The 22,413-nt window shown below is 42.9% G+C and overlaps 1 protein-coding gene across 2 annotated transcripts in view; it reads right to left on the bottom strand.

Annotated features, from left to right (window-relative positions):
- The window catches only part of PRDM16 (PR/SET domain 16), a gene marked incomplete at both ends in the record, with an annotated part of 337,348 nt that overhangs the window by 150,437 nt on the left and 164,498 nt on the right, over nucleotides 1-22,413 (bottom strand). For both annotated transcript variants that reach the window (XM_082009472.1, XM_082009473.1), the window contains one exon: nucleotides 13,666-13,716. In XM_082009472.1, the coding sequence (XP_081865598.1) occupies nucleotides 13,666-13,716 (51 nt within the window). The remainder of the gene's footprint in view (nucleotides 1-13,665; nucleotides 13,717-22,413) is intronic.

Raw genomic sequence — 22,413 nt, 5'->3', positions numbered from 1 at the left:
GCCGCGTTCGCGCGCCGGCTTGCTTTCACACCGATTAACAAGATAAACTTATAAGCACCATAAAAGCCCGTCAGGCTAGAAAGGTTCGCAGGAAGTTGTCGAGGCTACCCCTTATTCTAATGCAGGACTATGTGTATCTGGTCCAGCCTGGCAGGCATTTCTCTAAACCTCTTAAGAGCCTTCAGTGGCAGGTACTTCACCTCCTCCCTAGAGAGTCTACTCAGGTACCGAACTCTTCTAGTATTTCATTTTTCTTAACATCAAACCCGAACCTTTCTTGCTAAAGGCTGGCTGCTTCTCATCTTATTCCGATGGACGTCTGATACAGATGATCACCCTTTAGGTTAATGCAGAATATGAATTTTAGCTTCAGCTGTTTATTTTACAGAGTGACATCTGCTTATCTTAGAGAAATGTTCCAGTAGAAGCATGATCAGATGGAATGTATTTAAACTATTTTAAAGAGGGTTTCCCCCTACCACCATATTGGTTTTGCAGCTGTGACCCATGCATTAAGATGCTCAGCAGGGTTTTTTCTTTTTTTTTTTTTAAAAAAAAGGAAATGGTTATTCTTTTAAGTAGATATTTAAAGAAAAATCAAACAAGTATTTGACGTGCTGTGTTAGCATGGAAAGGGGGAGCACCATGTAAGCAGAGTAAATGCAGGTGAACTGTTTTATATGAATGAAAACTGAGGGAAGAAGGGCTGCTAACAGAGGTAAATCACGGCTATGTGAATAGAGAGAGAGAGGTTTGGTTATTCACAAATGGGAAAGACAGTTACCAAACACATGGCTATTCTAATTTAGTGTTCAACATATTTAAGCGTCATAGCAAAAGAGTACAAAAAGCACAAGACTAACAGAACAAGCAGCGATACAGGATGATACAGTGAGTGAGACCAGCAGAATTTTCTTTCCTAGCCAAAGAGAGTCCAGCACATTTTCTGACTGACACTAAATACTAATTTAACCACATATCTGAAAAACATATTCTCCCTCTTCAAAGCCTAAAAATGTTAAGCGTTCTCCTCTGGCATGGTATTACCACGGTAAAAGCAATTGTTTCCAGTCAGCCAAATAGATCTGCGCAGGATGGCACCCATCTGAAGGCAGCTCGAGGCGGGGGCCAAATCTACCAGCGTTGCAATCAGGCATTTTTTTGGTTATCCACCCCTTTTTGGAATAAATCGCTGGCATACGAGTTTGTTATTCATAATATTTACCATTCACTTACTGTCTAGTCCTCTTCTAAAATCTGCTCGTTATGCCAACCATATCTACCTTTGTGGTTCTGCTTTGTTAACGGAACAATCCATTCAGATACACGAAAAGAGCAAGTCCGTGCTCTTTAATTCTACTAAACCTCTGCGAGAAGGAAAGCACATACTCCAAGCCTTGCCCAGCTCTAAAGCACTTCTGAACTTTCAGAGAAAAAGAAAAAATCCATCAGCTTCTTTTCTCATTATTTATGTACATAAGCTTCTAACACGTTAAGACTTTGGCTGGCATTACAAATAGAACAGCGAAAATACAACAAGAAAACCTATTTCTTGGCTATTTCCAGCCCAGTTAGTGTGAGGAATTAGAAGAAATTAATTTTTTTTAAATGTCATGTGCAAGGTTTTCGTCGATGTTTTTCAGACCAAAGGGGTTCTGATGAATTTCAGAGATGCATCCAAACTGCTGAGCGAGTTTCCAACCCAAACAAGACTGCAAACTCTGACATTCATCACTGACTTGTTTGCCAACCTTCCTATCGTACAGCAAAAAGAGGCATTTAAAATCATCTCAGAATAATCTGCTTTCATGGTCATGGTCATTTTACTAGCCCCCGTCTGTGTAGCACTTTTAAGTCACAGGAACACAAACATTCACACAGCAAATGGCTAAAGCCTTGGTCTAGGTTCAGAAGTAACACACTGATTACCAGGATTAAATAATAAACCTTGTTTTTCAGACTTCATTACCCTGCAAAAATCTTGTTATCTGGATAATAATAATTAAAATGTCTACTTCTTAATATTATGACTTTTCTTGGACTTGTAAGTAACTTTAAAAAGCAAATTTCCTCATACAGCTGCGTGAATACGACCTTAAACCTACGCCTAACATTGCCGTCCAGGAGGGTTGCCCAGTTTCTACCAAGGGCAGTGAGGATAAACCGAGGTTTGCTTAGCGGGAGAAACGATGCCGTCCGCTGTAAGCCTATCAAGGCAAAGAACAAATAAGCATATGGTGAACATCAGAACTGGAATGGAAGATGGGATACCATTCAAATTAGAAGTTTTTATTGGCAAAAGGACCAGCAGATATAAACTGCCAGGAATAAATTTACGTTGGAACTTAGAAGACATGTTCTAGTCATCAGAAGACAAAAAGCCTGAAAGAAATTATCTTGCTTAAGGGGGGGCACGATCCACTTATGAAAGACTGTACATCCTCACTGCTTGCAATTGTAGGGAACGGGACAAAATAACCCAACAGGATTGCTCCGGACCTCTGTGCCCAACAGGAATTAAGGTGAAAAAGAAACCACCACCCATATAGCGCATATGAGCTAAGAGAAAAGGAATTATGTTGGAATAATGACAGTTATAACTCCCGACAGACTGAAGTAGAGCTGAGCGTCTCAGAAGACTGACTGTGTTTTTCTTAGTGTATAGATTTACGTGGCAACCTGGGCCTCATCATACACAAACTCTTTCCGCAAATTTTTCAGGATTCCCCTTTTTTTAAGATTCCTGTGACAAAGAAAATTCTTAATCTCCATTTCAAGGAAGTGGTAGCTGGGTAAGAGGCTGCTTGCACTCGCCAATATAACTCAGCAGGTAGCCCCAAGCTGTTTCTGGGCGAAGTACAGAAAGCAAAAAAGTTAACCAGATATTAAGGGAAGTGAATGAACAATGAAAGTCAATACTTTCCTGGGTTTATACATAAATGTATGTAATTGCAGGGCGAAATATGAAAAATGAAAATTGCTCTTGATTAATTTTTAAATTTAATTCTTAAGGAAAGAAGAATTTTACCTCTTCAGCACTACCACAAAAACTACTTGGACGCGATAGCATTTGTGTAAACTTCCAGAGTTTCCGCCAGACTACACAGAAGGAAGAACTAGCTGTCTTCTGGGTGACGCGAGCTGCAGCTTAAGACTGAAGTTCCAGTGGAAATTCAGAGAAACAATTCCTTTAGGACTTGTGATTTATTCTTCTGGAAGAGAAGGAGTTATTGCACCAACCGGGATCTAAATTGTTCTGACAGCACATACGCATAACTAGCTCTACAGTAATTATTAACTATCGGGAAAAATGCTCGGTAGCAAGCTAAACCCACCCTTCTCCGAGGCCAGCATTCATTGCAACAAACCCCAAAAAGAGTCACCTCGCTCATGAAGATTAGGAGATAGGATGCCTCGATACGACAGAAGATTCCTTCACTTCAGTAACTTATAGGAGACATTAAGCCTAAAGAGAAGCATGAGGAAAACTTACTCTAAAGTTTAGAAACTAGTTTATAATCTATTCCACAGCGCTCTATACTTCTTTTCTAGCCCTTTGTATTATATTTTAAAATAAGAGGAGGGAAGGGAAAAAAAAAAATCAATCACTTGGGGAGCCAAGTAGGGCTGTTAATTTAGGTTCCTCTACTTCTATTACTATTATTATTATTGTTGTATTATTTTCTTACGTGCAACCTTTCTGCATGCATTAGCAGCTGGTCAAGCAGTACATGTAGAACTGTAAATTTCAAAGAAAAGTAACCAGACTTCAAAACCCTACAGCTGCCCGACTGGATAGAAGCTGTCACAAAAACCCCCTCTGCAGCGTTAGGAGAGAGATAATGTTCGTTCTTCTCGGCTCAGGAATTTAATCAGGGGATTTTCAACACTTAACATCAAGCTAAAGCTGGAAGTTCAGTGAAAACTACTCAAGCCGTAACTGAAGATGGAAGGAGAAAGTTCACATTTCACGCTCTTTTTTCCACTATCTTTAGGGCTACGGGTCTGTCAGAACGAAGCTACTGCTAATTCCATAAAGGTAAAAGCGAAGGCAGCGGCAGGGAGAACTACGCCGGCAGAGCCTTGCTGGCGGCCAGAGGCACAGCCTGCGGGGCCGCGAAGCTTCGCAAGCGGCGGCGCGTCCCTCGCCTGCGCGCGAGCAAAGCCCCGCGGGACCCAGCCGGGTGCCGGGGTCCCGAGCGGCTACCGCCGGCTGCGAGCCGCCCAGCCTCGGCACGCTCCTCTTACTGCTTACAAATCCTGTAAGGAGCCGCTAAATGGAGAAACTGCAGGAGAAAAGTAAAATACGTCTCTGACTTCCAGCTTGCAATCAAGTAACTAACTCGTAGGTCATCTCGAACAACTTTGAGGTAATTACAAGTTGCGGTACTAGATTTTGTACCTCTTCCCACTATTACTCTGAGAAACATCCACCCACGGATGAATACTCGGGTCTGCCAATTTTAGCAGGACCAAAGCCGCAGGTCCCTTGAACCTTGCGCTGAACCTGCTGAACATACAATCGGAAGTCTATCGTGAAGCAGAGGCTACATCCCGTTTTTCGGGGTGCGAAGCGCTCCAGGTTGTCGGCTGTAGCTCACAGCCCGGGGCAGAACAGATTACCACCCCCGCGAGCACGGACGAACACTGACTGCACTGGTAGTTCTGAAAATGAACGGTGCCGCAGCAGGATCTTGGGCGCGCTGCGATTTCCTCAACTGCTGCTTTATCTCCTCCTTGGGAAGGACAACATCAGCCCTGCAAGCTCTTGCGTCGCCAAGTTAGCATGCATGATTTTGGACTCTGAACTTGCCAAGTCCCCATCAGTTTAAATACTACATAGATGCTCACTGCTATTGTAGATGTAAACTGAAGCTAAGACTAGAACTGACTGTACGTTTCCCACCCCAAAACTGCTTTGCTGAAAAGTTACAATTTAATTAAATCAAAGTATTCACAGAAATTAAAATTCATCAGAAGTTAAAGGAAATAGTCTGAAAGTATAACTCAGTTAGGTTTAAGTGAAGCATTTTTGGCCCAACTCACAATGAAATAGTTTTGAGAAGTCATGATGTTGTCAGAAGAAACATCCCCATTGAGAAAAAAACCTGTGAAGACAATCATTAAGACGTGGAGCCAAAATTTTCTCATTACCCTCAAATAAGTCTGGTTTTACATTGCAGGTTTTAGCATGCAGCACTCCTTCATGCAACTACTGTATCTACTACAAAGCGCAAAGGGAATGAACTTAATTTGCTCACAAGTAACTTGCTGCTAACTGTATGCTGAAATTTCCATGGGTAAGGACAGAAGGTACTACGGAACATCGCTGAACAGCTGACTTGTAGTAATTATTTTTCTCTCAAAACCGCCCTATGAAAAATAAATTTGGCCTTTTTTTCAGAACACATATTTTATAATCTCATAAAAACCTCATCTAATCTAAAACTCCATCTAACTGGCATCATCAAAATATACTGCACTCCTGGAACGTGCATGGGACAACGGTCACATCTTTACTGCTTTGTAAACCCTTGATATATTTCTAAAGCAAAATATGAAAAATAAAAAAAGAACAAAATTATTTTTTTGTTTTGCTATGATATATATATTTAATTACGGGTCACTGACATCCAGCTCCCTGCTTTTTTGGCTTTTCTTTTTTTTCTTTTTAAAGCAGCACTGTAGGTGCTAGGAGCCAACTTCAAGTCACTCTCCCTGCTATTCACCCCCCGCCCCCTTTTCTTTCCTCCCCAATTACTGTCCAGGTTTTTCTTTTTAGCTAGCGAGCTCTAATAGGCCTCCTACCTGATATATATTCTCTTTAATAGCTGCGCAATGTGATTAACCGAATATTGCACACACCTCAAGATCACAGATTACATTAATGGAACCATCTGGCTTCTATAATGTATGTAATGTAGACAATAAATCCTGCTTCCAAATTTCACTCTGGAACAGAAACCTGTCCTACTCAGTGCAATCTATTCCTCCAACACTGATGTATATTCCCAGGGCTGTGTAAATAACTGGTGGCAACACACGCAGGCACGCGTGCTCGCAGCTCCCTCCTTCGCTGCAGGACCGCTACAGCCTTCTCGCGCTCCCGGTCCATCCCACGCGGGGTTCTGAACGCGGGCGTAATTCCACAAATACCGCCTGGCACGCTCGCCCTCCGCATCCACGGCGGAATTGCAGAGCGGACCGAGGTGGGGGTTACCTTCGCAGTTAACATACAGTTTTGAAATCCCAGAGGCTATCATTCCAAAATTTGTGATGTTTTGTCTACTCCGGTGATTTAAGGTTTGTCAGAAAATGTCAGAAAGGCCACGAGGCCAAGGGCTTCCTGACGACTGAGGATTTTCTTTCACATGACCTTCCTGAAGTTGATTTTGGGCTCCAGACAGTGCTGCCTTCAGCTCTGACAGGGGCCGGCTGGCAGCAGATTCATGGGGATCTCTGGGGCATTCTGGCATTTTTAAACTGAGTAGAGGCTGTAATACCTCCTAATCATCCAGAATATTATTTCACTAGTAATCGTCTTTCAGGCGGTACGTAAATGCCAGCCTTTCAGTTTGCAGTTCATTCCGCTAGCAGAAAAAGAGAGTATGTGCTCAAAGGTACGCAAACAATTAAAAACATAGCTTCACTCAAATGAATAAACAGGTATGTAGAGCGGTTTTCAACGAATAAACATCTACGTAGAGTATTTTAATTTCACGTATGGTGCTATGTGTGTTTTTTCAGCAAGGAAGCGCTAAAAATACACGCACTTAATAAGGGTTGTGAGAAAAATGTTAAAAAGGTTAAGGTGTGCTCACGAGCGTTTTCACAAACACAACGTAAAGAGAGCTCACTCACGAGGATACGTGGGTTTCTCACTATTTAGGAAGCCCTTAGCTACAAAAAGGTTTATAAATCCTAAGCCTGTATACATCTGTAGCATAACCGCTTACTCGGCCACGGTGTCGTAACACGCCTCCTTTATTCGCGCTGTTCTGCAGAGCTGCCTGACCTCGCCAGCCGAGCAGACAGCGTCGGAAGCTGCCCTTCTCCAGGTGCGTTAGCCGGCCGCACAGCACGACCGAGAAAGGTGAAGAACGTGAGGCTGAAAGACACTCGACCGCGTTCTTCTGTGAACACTCATCAACGGAACACAAGCTATTTTGAACCACGCACAAAAAGAGGAACAGGATGAATCACTTGGCCAGCTAGCTAACGAGTTACCATTTCTGCCCTAATGAGATGAGGTTGCACCAGTGCTGAAATACGATTCTGACACTTAGGAGAAATTACCAGTGGAGGCGTTTTTGGCCTTTTTCCCCCTCAAGCAGACCACTGGTCAGGCACGGGGCTTAAACAAGACAGCAGTTTGGACTTGGCTCTACTACTCACGCTCCCTATTCAGCGACGCAGCAGATCACCGATTCAACTCAATGTGAACGGGTTGGGTTGTTTTGTCAAGGGAGCAGCCTCTCGCCCTCTCACTTCCAAGAAAGCGTAGCTGGTTTTGCTAGTAACTTGAGGCCGCCGTAAAGTCTGTGTGTTTATGTTTGAGACGCATTATACGAAGACAAGGTGACCTCTCATAACTGTCTATGCCTGAAGTTAAACCGACACTTTTATCTTACGAGATATTGTTCAACAGAGATGCGTGTCATTTGGAACAACATGTATAAATAGCTTGGCGATACATTTCGGACACTTTCCTCTCAGCTACAGCAATTCACTCATTCAAGAAAATAAGACAGCAGGTTATAAATTAGGCTAAAAGAACAAATCCACGCCATCGCTCTTCGCTTTCCAGAGGTGGCTGTAGCGACTGAACTATGAACTGGCCTAGAGTGGAAGGGAGGAAAAGCACCAATTCAATTTACAAAACGATCTTATTTAAAACGGTATGGGGAGTTCACACCATATCCATACTTTGCACTAACTTGCCAACAGAGAACAGGGTAAATCGCCATTAACTGCCCTCATCACTGGTATTACTGAAAGGACTGGAAATAGAGGCCTGCGCTGAGGCACGCCGCTTACACCTTGTTGTGATGCACGTGGCTATCGTTGACTCAAATGTACTGGAGATAGGGAGAGAGCAAACTTAACCATGGCCACTCTTCTTAACTTGGCCTGATTTATGGGTTCAAAGCCCCCAGAGACCTCTTCATGGAATCATTTGTCATACACACGCACTATACAGTCAAGCCCAGACATACGTATCACAGAAATTAAACGTACAACGTTATCCCTGCAAAATAATTTAACCATCACTTTCTTCGGCGACTTTTCTGTGCCGGCCTTACACCTTTTTTTTTCCTTTACATGCTTCATTTCAGCAAAATCAAGGATGCAAACTTCTTAGAAGTACTTAGTTTCCATGGAAACCTAAGCTGACCGCAACATTATTGTTCTCAAGAGGGAACTGACTTTACTATATGTTCATTCACTGAATTAATGGACTCCTGGTTCCTTTATTAGCAGCTCTCTAACAATGGAAAGAGAGAAATGTTATAAAAAAGACTCTCAGACAACTGTCCACTCTTTTGTCCAGGGCTTATTGGAATGACGCAAGTCTATTCAAGAAAAGATTATAAAAATCAACTCAAAGCTGCCTCTGTTTGTGGCAGCTAAACATACCTTTATTTCATAAAGATACAACCTATAAAACAAGCAAATTCAAGCTCTTTCTGAAATAGTAACTGTAGGGCAGTGATCACGTTGAAACTGGGCTTTAACTACAATAACTGGGTATTGTTACAGGACCTCGCAGGGGTTTGTGAAGCATCATTAACCGCCGGTTCTGGTCACTGTGCAGCGCTGTCTTCCAGCTCTCGCTGTCTGGTACGCTTGATAAAGACATGCGCTCCTGTTTTAAGCGAAATTTAAGCAGACGAAAGCAGGTGATATTGTAAAAATAATTCAGTCCGGTTAACAGTGTAAATTCTCAGCAAGTACGAAGACTGTTTTAAAACCGCTAAAACTGGGGGGGTTGATTCTTCAATATACAGAACTGAAAGGTGGCAAAATAGCACCGACATTTGGATTTTTAAGCCTTTCCTAACAGTTTTAGAACACCTTTTATTAGATATGGATAATAAACATAGCCATCGTATGTATTAAAGGCAGAAACGCAAATGCTTTTCGTGCGACGTGCTGCAAATCCAGGACCTTTAAACAGCTCGCGCCGAAATCTCCCTCCCTCTCTGCAAGTATAATATCACGACAGACTGTGCTTAGGCCTGAGGGCGTATGGCCCAGCTAGTAATTGCTCCACAAAAGACAGTTAACAGTTCCCTTGCTCTTCTCTAACTACCTTCCTGACTGCTTATTGAAGTCTGATTTCTTACTCCTCTGGGTCATCATTCATCAGTCCTACAGATCCCACCGGGAGAGACCGACCAGACCTTTCCATATCCCTTGTTGCCAGAGGCCATTTCTGACGGCCCATGATATAGAAAATGTCTTCACAGCAATCCAGTGGGACAAACTATGGTTATAATACCCAAATAATCATTTTGCAAATTATCATAATTATCAATCAATCATCTTGTGTGAACAATGTGTTTCTGAAGTATCAGATGGTTCCTGTGACCTGTAGCGTTTTGTATATAATAACAAACCTAGGGAGATTTATGGCCCTATCCCGCTTTGTATCTGCAGTCACAAAATATCAGTTGGTTTTTACTTTTGCTTCAGGAGTAAAAGCTTTCCATTTACCTAGGTTCCCTGTTTACTACTCGATGCTTCCTAAGAGATCAAGATTTCTAATCTCACCCAGTTTCTAACAGTAACTTTATTTTGTAAAAAATCCATGTGATTTGGGAGCAGAGAATAAATTACTTGGCTGAATATATTGCTTTTAGTTGATAGTGTCATCAGCTTTGTATTACCAGCTTCTAGTATTTTGCAATGTGAGCATGAAGTCAGGCGAAGGAGGGGAAAAAATTGGTTTAGCCTTCAGTTTTTGTCGTTGTACAATACCAGATTGAATTCAACTCTTTTGAAGCCGATAGCGTCTCCCGCTCCCTGTGTACTACATTCTTGTTAATGGATAAATTCAAGCTCTCGAGAAAGTCAAAGAATAAATTTAAAGCCTTTTGCCAAATGCCTATCCTATTGGATTTTGATAAGATGGCTATTGAGCTTTAATAATGTCTTCTATCCTTTTTCAGCTGGCCCTTAACATGTCTCTTTATTTGTCCCTAAAGCCTCTTCAGCGATGCCTTTTTATTACAAGTCTCTCAGCTTGCTCTCGAGGGAGACAGGGTCGACAAGAGTGATAGATAGATAACTCTATAGATTATCTCCCACAGATGTTTTCTCTCCAGTAGCCCCTCAGGCTATTCCCTCTAAGTAAACAGAAACTAAATAGAGAGTCTACTGAAGAGAGAAGTCCCTGAGGTCTCTTGTCACCACAGTCAGAAAAGCAGCCCCTCCAGAGGAGGTTGGCGAGGAGCTCTCTGCACAGAGCCTCCTTCGCTACGGCTCCCAAACCATCACCCAAAGTGACATTTAGAGGAGAGAGAAACGCACCTAGCATTGCTCCTTGGGAAGAAAGGTGTCCTGTAACGGACGCGGGTCTTGCTTCCTGCCGGAGGAAGTCTGAATCTTTCACCTCCCTCTCAAAGTTAAATCAGAATGACAACGAAGATAACGGTAACGAGCCATTTTCTGCAGTGTATGAAATGCAGCGGAGAAGCCTAGCAACTTCAGAGCAACAGAACGTGTGGGCTGCTCGCTAAGCAAAATAAACAGACTGCAGGAAGGCGGCTTGGCAAAAAAGGCGTTTGGGAATACGGGACAATACACTTATGTGGGCTATACCTTATATTTGCGCACATCTCTGAACGCGTGTGTTCAGTTCATTATAAAAAGCCAATCTCCTACGTTAGCGTTACTTGCACAATCGATTATTTAAAATTAAACAAACAGGATGAGAAGCCGATGTATATTTGTGCAAGTTAAACCAAGTATCAGCAAGCGAAGTAGATAAGAGGAAAAGCCGGTAGTACACCACGTTTTTAGTCTATGGCACAGCACATTTCCAGGTATGGAAAAATGATCCTGGATATAGGTCCTTTAACAATTCTGCTAGAAGTCTTAATTCTTGTGAGACAACCACTAACAAACAAATCAGCTCTCTGGCGTTAGCGGTCCCAGCCGAAACAACAGTAGTGGAAACTGAAAAATACTGGACGTAGTGGGAAAATACTTCTTATTTTGCTCCAAGGCAAAAAAGGGCCTGCTTTATTATGTAATATAATAGTGTCGTCTATGCTACGTCTTCAGATTTTTCACTACCTTTTAGTTTATGAAAAGTTACGTAATAGAGCTTTTTTTTTTCCCCCTGGCAGCTTAACAGCAGACATAATACCGGGGTCAATTTTAAAGCGGAGATTGCTTCCTGTGCACCTTGTTATACCTCTCGCTGCTACCACACTTCCCTTCCCTGCCCGTTTTTTTTTACTGGTTTTGCAGATTTTCTCTTCATTCTAGAGATCTTTTTCTCTTTTCAGTCCTTGTCACTACCCAATTCTGAACCTGTGATAGAGCAGTCAGTCGAATGAGCCACTGAAAATTACGGTACCTCTGTTTGGCTGCGATTCCCTTTTCCCCAAATTTAAGTTAGCCCACCCACTACAGTGGCATTTGTCTGCAGTCACCTTCTCACCACCAACTTATCTCTGAAGGAACAGGAATAAACGGAAGTCAAATATCAACTATTGCATCTTCAGGGATATGACAACCAAATGATTTAGAGAGGGTGGAGAAGGAAACCTTCTCCCGAGAGGGTGTTGTACCACTAGAGCAAAATGCTAGAGTACTCCTTACAAACAATTTTAAGATCCTACCAAAATTGTACATAATGATTTTTCATTCTTTATTTTTCATTTTCTTCGCAGTAGTCTTTTCACAAGCCATAAAGTTTAGACTTGAACTCTTTACCTTACTGCTTTGACCTTTTTTACCCTAGCTGTAAAACCCTGCTGCCCATCCTTCAATAAATTTATCACCTCATAAACTCCCACTAGTGCTTCTCCACAATGCATTTAAAAGACAGAAGTGGAAGGCCAGTCCTTCCCCTCTTGTCAAATATCATAATTGTCCAGTTTTATACTTGCTGTACAGGAAAATATTTAAGTACACAGTATTTTTCAAAGACCTGTAGGCTTTGCAACATTCTCCTCTGAAATAAAAGTAACGAAGTTTAAATACAAAACCACGTATTTTGAACACGTAAAGCTGCCAGCTTAAAGTTTCCTTCTACCCTTGTTTCATACAAAGCCTGCTCTCCTTAGGGTAATGCAAGGTAGGGATGTAGAATTTATTTGCGATATTGTAATTAAGGACTGAGAAAGGAATAGCTGAGCAGTCCTGAGCCATGGAGAATTTACTCCATCCTCGTGATAAGTGCGTTGTGATAATAAGAACCTGCCACCTTGTCACCACGTCTGTTCAGACAAAAGGATCCCACAGAGGCAGAGACAAACACCAAATGAGTTATGGAGATGAACAAGGTAAAAAGTTCAGCCGAATTGCGATAGGTCCTTTGCAAGGTCATTGGATGGTCAAAGGACGTTTCATCTTGGTAGCCTGGCTTTCTAAAATAAAAGCTTATTTTTCTCAACATGGTAAGAATAGAGTGGGCCATACCGGACACGTGTCTAAATATCCTTTCCCAAACCAGCTTTGGAGCCTGGCAAGTATTATATTTCACTTTGTTTGGCAGAGTGAAACAAGTGTTTCCTTTTAGCTTTCAGAGCTAAGAAACAGTATTGAAGCTCGCCTAAACGCATGAATAAAAATGGCAGTTGTTGCAAGTTCCAGTTTAAAATATTTTCCACTTTCAAAAACTCACATGTTATGAAGAGGACTGTGAATACCCATTATAAGACAATCGCATACGAAAAGAATTACAACTAGCTCATTATTTCAACAGGGACGCGCTACCGCTAGACATCTAGAGAGGCTATAATCAAACCTGACTTGTAACACTTCACTTTAGTAAAGCCGTTAACCAAAAGATAGCCATGGAAAGAATGTCATTTTAGTGTTACTGAGAATAACCCCAACCAAAACAGTTGACTGGCTACTGAAGTATGTAGTGCTGAGGCTGCCTCACAGCTACTATGAAGAAATTTATACAGCTGGGCTGTATTTGGAACTCATTTTTCTCTGGTCAGTATTACAGTTTAAGCATCACAATGTGATGAAAAGCACCGGTACTACATCACATGAGTTAAATTTTATCCTTTCATATACCTACTCCTTTCCCCTTGGACTTCACATAAGCCACGTTTACATGGTGAAGCGACCTCTGAAAATTTAGCACTTCTAACAAAGGACCAACATTTTCTTTTACTGGAAAAGAGGTAAATGAGGTTTTTCGATTTGGACTGGTAGCTGTTCATATTGTAGCTGAATCAAGGAACACATCAAAGTGTTATTTTCTTTTTCACAAATACCGGAATCAGAAAAAGACAGAAAAACACACCAACGGAACCACAATACTTAAACCAAAAGAGCAACAGCAAATATTGGAAAACTTTTACGATGCTATTGCGATACACACCTTTGTTCAAAAGTAAGAAGAGAAAAAAGCACCTAGGTGTATTTCAAAGCCAGACAGTAAAACAACTTGCATAAGATTGACCCATCTCCTACCTTTTTTATATTGCCCTCTTGGGAGGTCACCTCAGGATCAGTCAGTATTTGCTACGGAAAAACAAAGTAGAAAACAAATTAGGTTGAAATGCAACTAAGAATGTTATAAAATACTAAAGAGGACAATTATATTTAAAGGCCAAAATGTGGCAACTGCAACAGAGCGACGCAGACGTTTTGTAAGTTAGAGGGAAGGCTTATACCAGAACTACTATTATATTCTCCCACACATTTTAAGGTCTTCTGTAGCCTCTATAACTAGTTTCTTTAGCTTAGGCTGACGAGAACACGTTTTTCTTTTCCAAATGGCAGGTGATGTAGAGTACGGGCACTAAGAGGACGGAGACCTGCGGGCTCCGCAAAAGCGAGTGCCTCCGGAGTTGGCGACCAAAGGCAGCCGCCAGTGCCGCAGCTCGCCCCGCCGGCAGGCCAGGTCAGAGGAACGGCGGCAAGCGCACTCCCAGCCTCCCCGCGGGATGCCGGAGGCACCTCTCGCCTCACGGACACGAGGGTGCTCTCGTCTCCTGTAGCCAGGCGCTCAGCCGAGAACTTCACAGCACACCAGCAGCGGTACGCCAACGGCAGGGACTGACCGTGGGGCCGGGGGCGTCGGATGCTTCGGCACCTCAGCGCTTCCTGCAGCTGCGCAGGGAGCTCTTCGGTTCCTCCTCCACCAGAGGTGAGGTGATACGAGTCACCAAAATGCTGCTGTGTTCTACCTCACATCAGGTCTAGGTCAGCAGGCTTTCAGGGAGGTCAAGTACCTAAACTTTATATCCCACTGGATAGCCCCATCAGGATAAACATACTCTACAAGGACTTGACCGAGCAGCCGGACTCCAAGTATTTAAGTAGTTTCCCTGACCTCAGTGGGGATCTCGGGTGTCTAAGGTTAAACAGATGCTCAAGTGCCAGAGTGGGGTCAAGGTGCTCAGGACTTCCAGGCCCAGGCAATGTATTTTGGCTACCAAAGAAGAGTGGAAAAAAGCTCCAAGGAACAGAGATCAAAGTGCAAGGAAACCCAAGATAAAAGGAGAACTGTCGTACGTTGCAAAGGAACCTTACTTAAAAAAAAAAAAAAAAGGAAAGGGCCAAGTCCTCTCTTGGTGAAAGCTGATTTATTCAGACGAAATCAAGGGAGGCTCTGTTGCATTTCAGCAGCTGAGGATTTGGCACAAAGTTGTTGGACCCTTTTGACCATGTCCAGGTGAGATCAACCAATTCACAAATTTCAAAAATGTTGGCAAATATCTCCTAGCTCAGCTGCAATAACATGTCACGTTTTAGATAGCAAGAATCCTAAACCATTCTGCATTTCACAACAGCTTGAACAGATACTGAAATTGCGGTTTAGAAAGTAGCTGAAAGCAAAGAGGAGCAAGAGGTGGATACCAGGGCAATAAACACCTGCGTGTTCCTGCGCTCGTGTGTGCACATACACATGCCGAAATCTCACCCGGAATTACTGAAAGTTAAATATCTATCACGCACAGGTAGAAGCACGTGTCGCCAAGTTGCTGGGGAATTGCAGTCTGTTCTCAAGCGCGGAGTGCTCTCAGCTCCCGTTGCTTTCGCTGGGAACTGGCAACCCTCAAAAGCCTCTTGAGACTTGGGCCATGAAACTTTCAGAGCCGTAATATAAATATGCCTATGCTACATGACTTAAAAGCCTTTGTGGAACACTGCTGCTTCCAAATGAAGACACTTTAATTATTATAAGCAAAAAAATCTCTAAATACAATTGGTTAAGTATGTGCATTCAGAGTGCATAATCCACACGTTCAACATGACCATAAACATGGAGGGGGAAAAAAGTCAAAATGAAGTGCGAATTGGGCTGTGGTATAGTCCTGTATAAACAGGCTTAAGAGTCAGGAATTCCTGAGTCTGAATCTAAACGCCAACACAAGCTTCCTTTTGTTGGTTTGGATAGATCTGCGCTCAAGGGGCAAGTTCTCTTTCTCAACCGTATTTATTTTTTTTTCTCTTCAATTCATAGCCAATCCCAAATTTCAAAATTCTCAGAGAACAGAATTTCTGTAAAAAGTATTTCAGGCATACTCAAAAATGGTACTTCTACAGAAAAGCATCGGTGGCTGTTTATCTAACTGTTCGTTCAGACTTTTTCAAAGCGGCTGATTTTCGACAAGGCGAAGTATTTTTTCAGTTTGCTGCTGTTACAGAACTTCTGGGGAAACAAACCCCGATTTCATGAAGAATTTTAGTTCCAATGGAACCACCTCCACACTCAAACTATCAGAACATTTACGAGAGGGAAAAGGGAGTTTAGGAACTCTTTTTAGATGGTATTTCCCATCCTTCCCTTACAACCGGACTTTAAAAAAGAAAGGGGATTATGTCCAAAATGCAACAGTGTGGGACTAAGTTCCGCCACAGGCTTTCTGCATGAGCTTGGACACGGCCCACAGCCCGAACGTGCCTAAACGTCCTGGTACCCCTGTCAGTAGAACAGGTTGACAGTTTGACGCTGGAACGGTTTTGGTGTGTCTTGCGTGCGTGTTGGGGCAGAGGACAGAAACCAAAACCTCCTGCTGCCAAAGCACTGCCAGGGCTCTGGCAGAGCCTGCAGAAACCTCCCGGGGCTGTGGAGGAAATTTCAAAATTCGTCTTCCGCATCCCTAGCTTGGAATGAAAACTGCCTGACAGCACCTTTCTAGAGGGATGGAAACTCAACAGGCAGATCAGGTCCCTTCGCGTACCAGAAGCTCTGAGGAACAAGGACTGTCGTGTGGGATGGCTCGCTGCGACAAAAGCAGAACTGATGGCTGCAATACTGTGATGTAAATACGGCCTCCTAATGAAATGAGAAAGGGAGAAAGAGGGAAAGCAAGTACCAGATGCGATGTTTATTAATAAGAATAACAAAAGATACTTTGAAAACCTCCTCGCTGGGTAATTTTAGCTCAGGCTGGACTTCATCTTAGGCGAGTGCCGTAAGACTAAATATAGTGCTTGACGTGTACAGCGGGCTGCGCTTTTGCAGTTAACACAGATGTTCTTAAATGTACTCAAAATTTACACCATATGCTTTTTCTATCGGCTGATATGTTGACTTTAGCCAAAAGAAAGACAATGTGTCAGCAGCAGCCGCGTCAGGAAAACTCGGGGTTTAGGAATCTGGTTGGAGGTGCATCTCCTCCGACCGCTGACGAACTTCTCTACATTTCATTTCCTGCATTCAGCGAACTGGTGGCAACGGAATCCTGGCTTAGATACATTAGTTAGGGATGTGCTACAATTTTTGCAAAGCCTCCTGAATGTATACTAAACATGTCAAGTAACACCATGTGATTCTTTTTGAAAAACAGTTTACAAGCTGGCATTCTCCAGCTGCAGTTAACCCTAATTTGATTACATTACTGAGACAGATCACAATGAGCTTATGTAAATAGTAACGTTATCCATTCATTCCGTGAGCTCAGATAAACTGTCATTTTAAAACAAAACAAAAAAAAAAAAAAACAAACAACCAAAACTTAAATAGGCATGCCTTGAGCAAACTCGAACGAGGAGGAAGATGACGGACTAGAACCTGCTCCTGTTGTATCACTGTGAATCTTGATTTTTTAAGAAGTATTTCCACATCTCTCCAAGTTGGATACAGAAGAGAACGCCAAATAATTCCACAGAAGTCGAGCGGCAGGTAACAACACTTTTTTCAAGAACTTGTTCTTCATTATCATCCGATTTTTTAGTAAAACCTCTATACGTTACCGCTGAAGTCAGTAAGACTTAAAGCTAAGCAAGCGCTTCAGTGCGCTTCAAAAGCTATCTTTTCAAACACTTATTTTGCCTTAAATTAGCTGAGGGACCGATTCTTTCTTGCACACAAGTTCCCGTTAATCCTTCAGGTGAAATCGCAGGCTACGTCCCTACTGTGCCTAATTTGCCATTGTTAATAGGTGAATTACCCTGCTTGACTGAGATGGGGCGCCTGTACGTCTGCGTGATCCCCCGGTCCACAGCTGAACAATACGGCATGCAGAACAAACATGTTCTTCCAGCCAGCTCGTTACGGGCTTTAAAAAACCCCTCAGCTGTGCCACTGAGAAACGTTCACAGCAGCACAGCAACCACCCCAACCCGACGCTGGGCATCCTAGTCCTGCTGGGCATCTGCCACCTCCAGGGAATGGTCTCTAAGTAGGTAAAGCTGTCTGACCAGCTGCGATACGCACCCGCTAAAACACAGCTTCGTACTTCCATGGAGCCAGCTCTCCCGTCCAACACACAGAGAGCAGCTCCAGTATTCCCATGCCTCACCTACTTTCTGCACCTCTACTCCAATTCGGCTTGGAAGAGAACGCTATTATTAGCGTGTTTCGTAATTTCCGCTCATTACTCCTTTAACGGTTTTATCCTGCAAAGTCCTGAGAGTGCTGGCCCTGACCCAGCGAGGTATTTAAGCGAGTACTATCAGCGAAAAGACTGGAAACAGAAACGTCCGCGTATGTAAGTGCTTTTCCGGATGGAGGCCAGGAGCAGAGAGCACCTTGCGGGACACGGCCCTCCCGCACAGCGCACTGCAACTCCTCTCGGGGCCGGGCAGACGCCCGCGCTGCGCCGCAGTGCCGCGGTCTCCGCGGGAGAGCCGGCAGCATGCGGGACGCTCCCCCCGCAGCGGTTCCAGCAGGGCGGAGAGCTGGGATGGGGGGGGTGGTATGGAAAAACGCGGCTTCTTTTCAGCTGGCTGCTGGTACCTGTTGGCTCACGTGGCTCTACCATGTCCAGACATTCTTTACAACTTTATGCCTGTCTCTATCTGGCTTTAGCAAATATCACAACGACGTTCTCAGCCCCGGGTGTCCAAGGACAATTTTACACAAAACCCAAAAAGCACGTGAAGTGTTTTTCATTGTTACTACTTGCCCAAGACATGAAAAGCCATTACTCATTATATTGACAAATGCTGTCGCTGCAGCCGTAAGGAGCTCTGCCCTTACCAGCTCTGCAGACTGCAAATACCAAACGCACGAGCAGGAAAGGGTTGGTTGGTTGGTTTATTAACAATTTGCCAATTTTGAAGCGAAAGCAAAAAGCTGATTTTGGCAAAATGTAACACTGTCACAACAGCTGTTGCTTTTCTAGTTCTTCCATGAAGTTTGGCATTATATGTAAAAGTCTTCTAGAGAATATGGCCGGGTTATCAAAAACTCACTGCTGCTTTGCAGCAACTCCTTCTATCACATATTCAGGATACATCAGTAACCAAATACAGACGTTAGCCTGGATACCACAGAACCAACACAAAATCTGCTGAACTAATTGGCAAACAATCATTACATAAATATAAAAATTAAACGGTAAATTCTGTAAGCTCTGGAAGAAAAATATCTATGTGAAAAGCCTATGAATCGAGGTCCAAAGACCGAGTTACCTGGAGTTATGTGGTAGATCAGTGGCAAAATTCTCAACCTTTTGCCCTCGCAACTGGAATAATTAATAACCTGGTCTATTGTCACCAAAGCTACCAAGTCCTGAAATACAAATGTAACTCTCGGTTCGCTTCTCTGCATGAATGCTACACGGGTGGACAAACAGTGCTTCATGGGCTTCAACAGTTTGTGCAAAAAGCATCCAGGGTATTAATCCAGTCTGTGATGTTGTGTGAGTATTGGCAGGGAATTTTAATTTTAATTAAAAATTTTAATCCAGATGCTTTCTGTGTAAACATTTTCACCTGTAGTTTGCACACCTGGTTTTGCCTTCCAGCACAAAGAAGCTTCTGAGCTTCTCCTTAAGCACTGTAATGATTAATGCCTATTTTTGATACTTGCTGCTTTCGTCTTTATAAATACAACATCCCTCAGCTAGGAAAGCCTCGCTCAGGTATGCCTTTAAAACAAGACCATCCCGAGACCCCCCCCGAGAAGTTATATACACCGATACAGGCCAAATGAGTTGATTAAAAAGCACTATAATGCTATTTGTGCATACAAGATTAACTCCGTTGGTAACACACGTTGAAGGAATGCAGGCTCATGAGGACGGAAGAACCGCAGGAGCACGGTATTGAAGAAAATACATATAAAACACACATAAACCTCATCTGGGATTGCCAGGTTTACAGTACGTTTCGCCACTGCCATTTGCTTTTCCACTGGGAAGCTGTCCCATCACCGCACAAACTGCTGAAGAACAAGCCTGTTCAAACCTACCCACCTCCTCCGCAGCTCGGAGCGAGGAGGACGAGCAAGACAAGCCTTCGAACACTGCAGACGGCATGGCGTGGGCTCACCCTGGCGATGACTGTAAGCGTGTCGTTGAACCTTGCGTTCGGGAGCTGGCGAGTCTTTAGAACCCATCAGCTAGCAACCCTACAACAGCTAAGCCACAGAGACCGCGCTCTTTCGCAGTAAAGCCAAAGGGAGAAGGAACCCGCAGAAAACCGTTTCAGCGCTGAGGAATTTTTTCTATTAGCCGTATTTTCAAAATACAGCAATTTTATAGCACTTTCTGGCCAACGATTTACCAACATTTTACATTTTCTACAGTAAGCAAATTTGCATAGCCCTACTAACTTGAGGAAATTTTCAATATCCTGCCTTGGGAATTTGACACGAGTGCGCCTGGAATTAAGAGGAAAGGGAGGAAAGCTCTTGTCTGAGAGGAAGAATTTCCTTTCCTGGCTGGCGAGTGAAGGAGGATGAACAGCACTACTCTGACTGGCAAGAAACAAGCCAAGGGCTGAAAAGAGTATAAAGAATAAACCAACCATTCACTGCTAAGGGCAACCCCGGCACAATTGGGAACACTGTAGAGCAGCCAAACTGTGGTTTGTGGACCAGTAACAGTCTGCAAAGCCACGGTATGCACTCCACAGACCATTTTCTAACCATTTATTTTTCAGTTGAAAGTCTGAACAAAACGGTGGTACAGCGCTGCATGAAAAATGTTCAAAATGAGGAGGGATCCGTGGCCCAGAGTTTCTGGTGATCTGCCGCAGGGAACACCTCTGCACTTGCTCACGCCTTACGTCCTGCATGGCTTTACAGAGGCTTTTTTCCTGTTTGCCGACTTTCAGGAGGACAAAATGCTGCTTACAGAGGTGAAGCATTACAGGTTATTCCACAGGGCATTCACAAGAAAGGCACATCCTAAGCCATCTTTTAGTAAGAAACGGCACCTTCTTATCACACGGAACAAACTTCTATGCACCCAGAAAGGTGCCGGAAAACGTCAGGGGTAGTTAACGTCAAGAATGAATGGATGTCAAACATTAAGAATATGTTTAAGAACAAAGACTGCAAGGAAGAAAATAAACATACAATTTACATACATGGTATCGCAACTTCTGTATCACTTTCTAAAGACGTAACTCCTCTGCGACATTGTGATCGAGTTCAACTGCAAATACCAGGAAGTTAAACAGAACCTAATGGAGAGCATTTGTAATAACTTCAATAAGCTGAGGACTTGAGACTTTCAGCCAAGACAAATAAGAGAGGGTACTGATTAGTAAATGTCACCGTTTCGCTTGCCAAGCACTCAGGGACTGGTGATAGGAGAGTATTAAATATAATCTCGCAGTCTTTAGGGGCTCTTTGATTTTATATTGCATTCTTATCGGGTTCTTAAAGTCCAGTGTTAATGAGCACGAGAAATGCACTTGATAGTTTGGCAGTTTCGCTAAAAGAAAACGTATTTCATTCATTACATCTGTTCCCTGGATCCAAGTTAGAGATGCATTTCCCTTTCATATGGCGCCACGTCTGACCTCCCTCTGTTCTTTTTCTCCATTTTGGCAATCCAACATCACCTTCAGCAGAATTCTATTTACTAGTACTGTTCAAAGAGAACAGTTTTACCAACTGCAGAGAATGAGATCTTTTAGGACCCTGGAGCGGAGGCAAAACATTTGTACGTGCACACCCACTGCATCCCCCTTTTGCAACACACAGGGATTCCTGGAAGAAGAGTAAGTCCCCATTAATAACGTCAGCCTGTAAGTCTTTTGTCTAGTATTTTGCTCACTTCTTGAAACACCTCCCAGAAAAGAAGAACGTAACAGTAGACATGAGGAAAAAAAAGTTTAAATTAATTACGATTTTCTTTTTAAAAAATCCTTAGAAATATTATCTTAAGCTCCCTTTTTCCTGAAAGGAAATTCCATTATAAAACTTCAGGATGAAAGGGACACCTCTCTATGTCTAGCGCTGAGCAGTGTGTACAGTCTAAGGATTAAAACAGAAGTTATAAATACTGATCTATATTTACTCAGTTTGTTCCCCTTCAATCCGGGAACAAGCCTAGCAGACTTTCATGCTCTAATAAACTACGAGAGTCTCTGACACACTGTGCTTCTGAACCGCAAACCAGTTACATATTCACTCTGACCATAGAGGAAATAGAGGTAGAATGGAAGCTTAGGGTCATCGACTCTAAATTCTGTCTGCCACAGAACTGCATAACGCAATCATTTAATATATCGAGAGCTATTTATTATCTGAGCAAAAAAATCATCTTGAAGAGTGAAGTGTAATGTTTTGGTTAACAGATAAAGCTCTGCTGTTCGCAGCAGTGTAAATGGATTGGACAGTTAGCTTTAGTCATGTATGATCCATCCATCTTTTTTTCTCGACCCTTTTTAGTTATAAAAATGACCTCGATATTGACAGAATAATATAAACGAACTTCCTCTATACTTCAAATATTGATAACCTGTTTGTTAAGATGATCAGTAATAATCATAAGTAAATAAAGAGAGATCATACATCTTCTCGTAATA

This window comes from Phaethon aethereus, assembly GCF_964289735.1.
Source record: "Phaethon aethereus genome assembly, chromosome: 21".
NCBI lineage: Eukaryota > Metazoa > Chordata > Aves > Phaethontiformes > Phaethontidae > Phaethon > Phaethon aethereus.
Note: the sequence above shows the minus strand (reverse complement) of the source record. Positions and strands in the feature narration are given on the sequence as shown.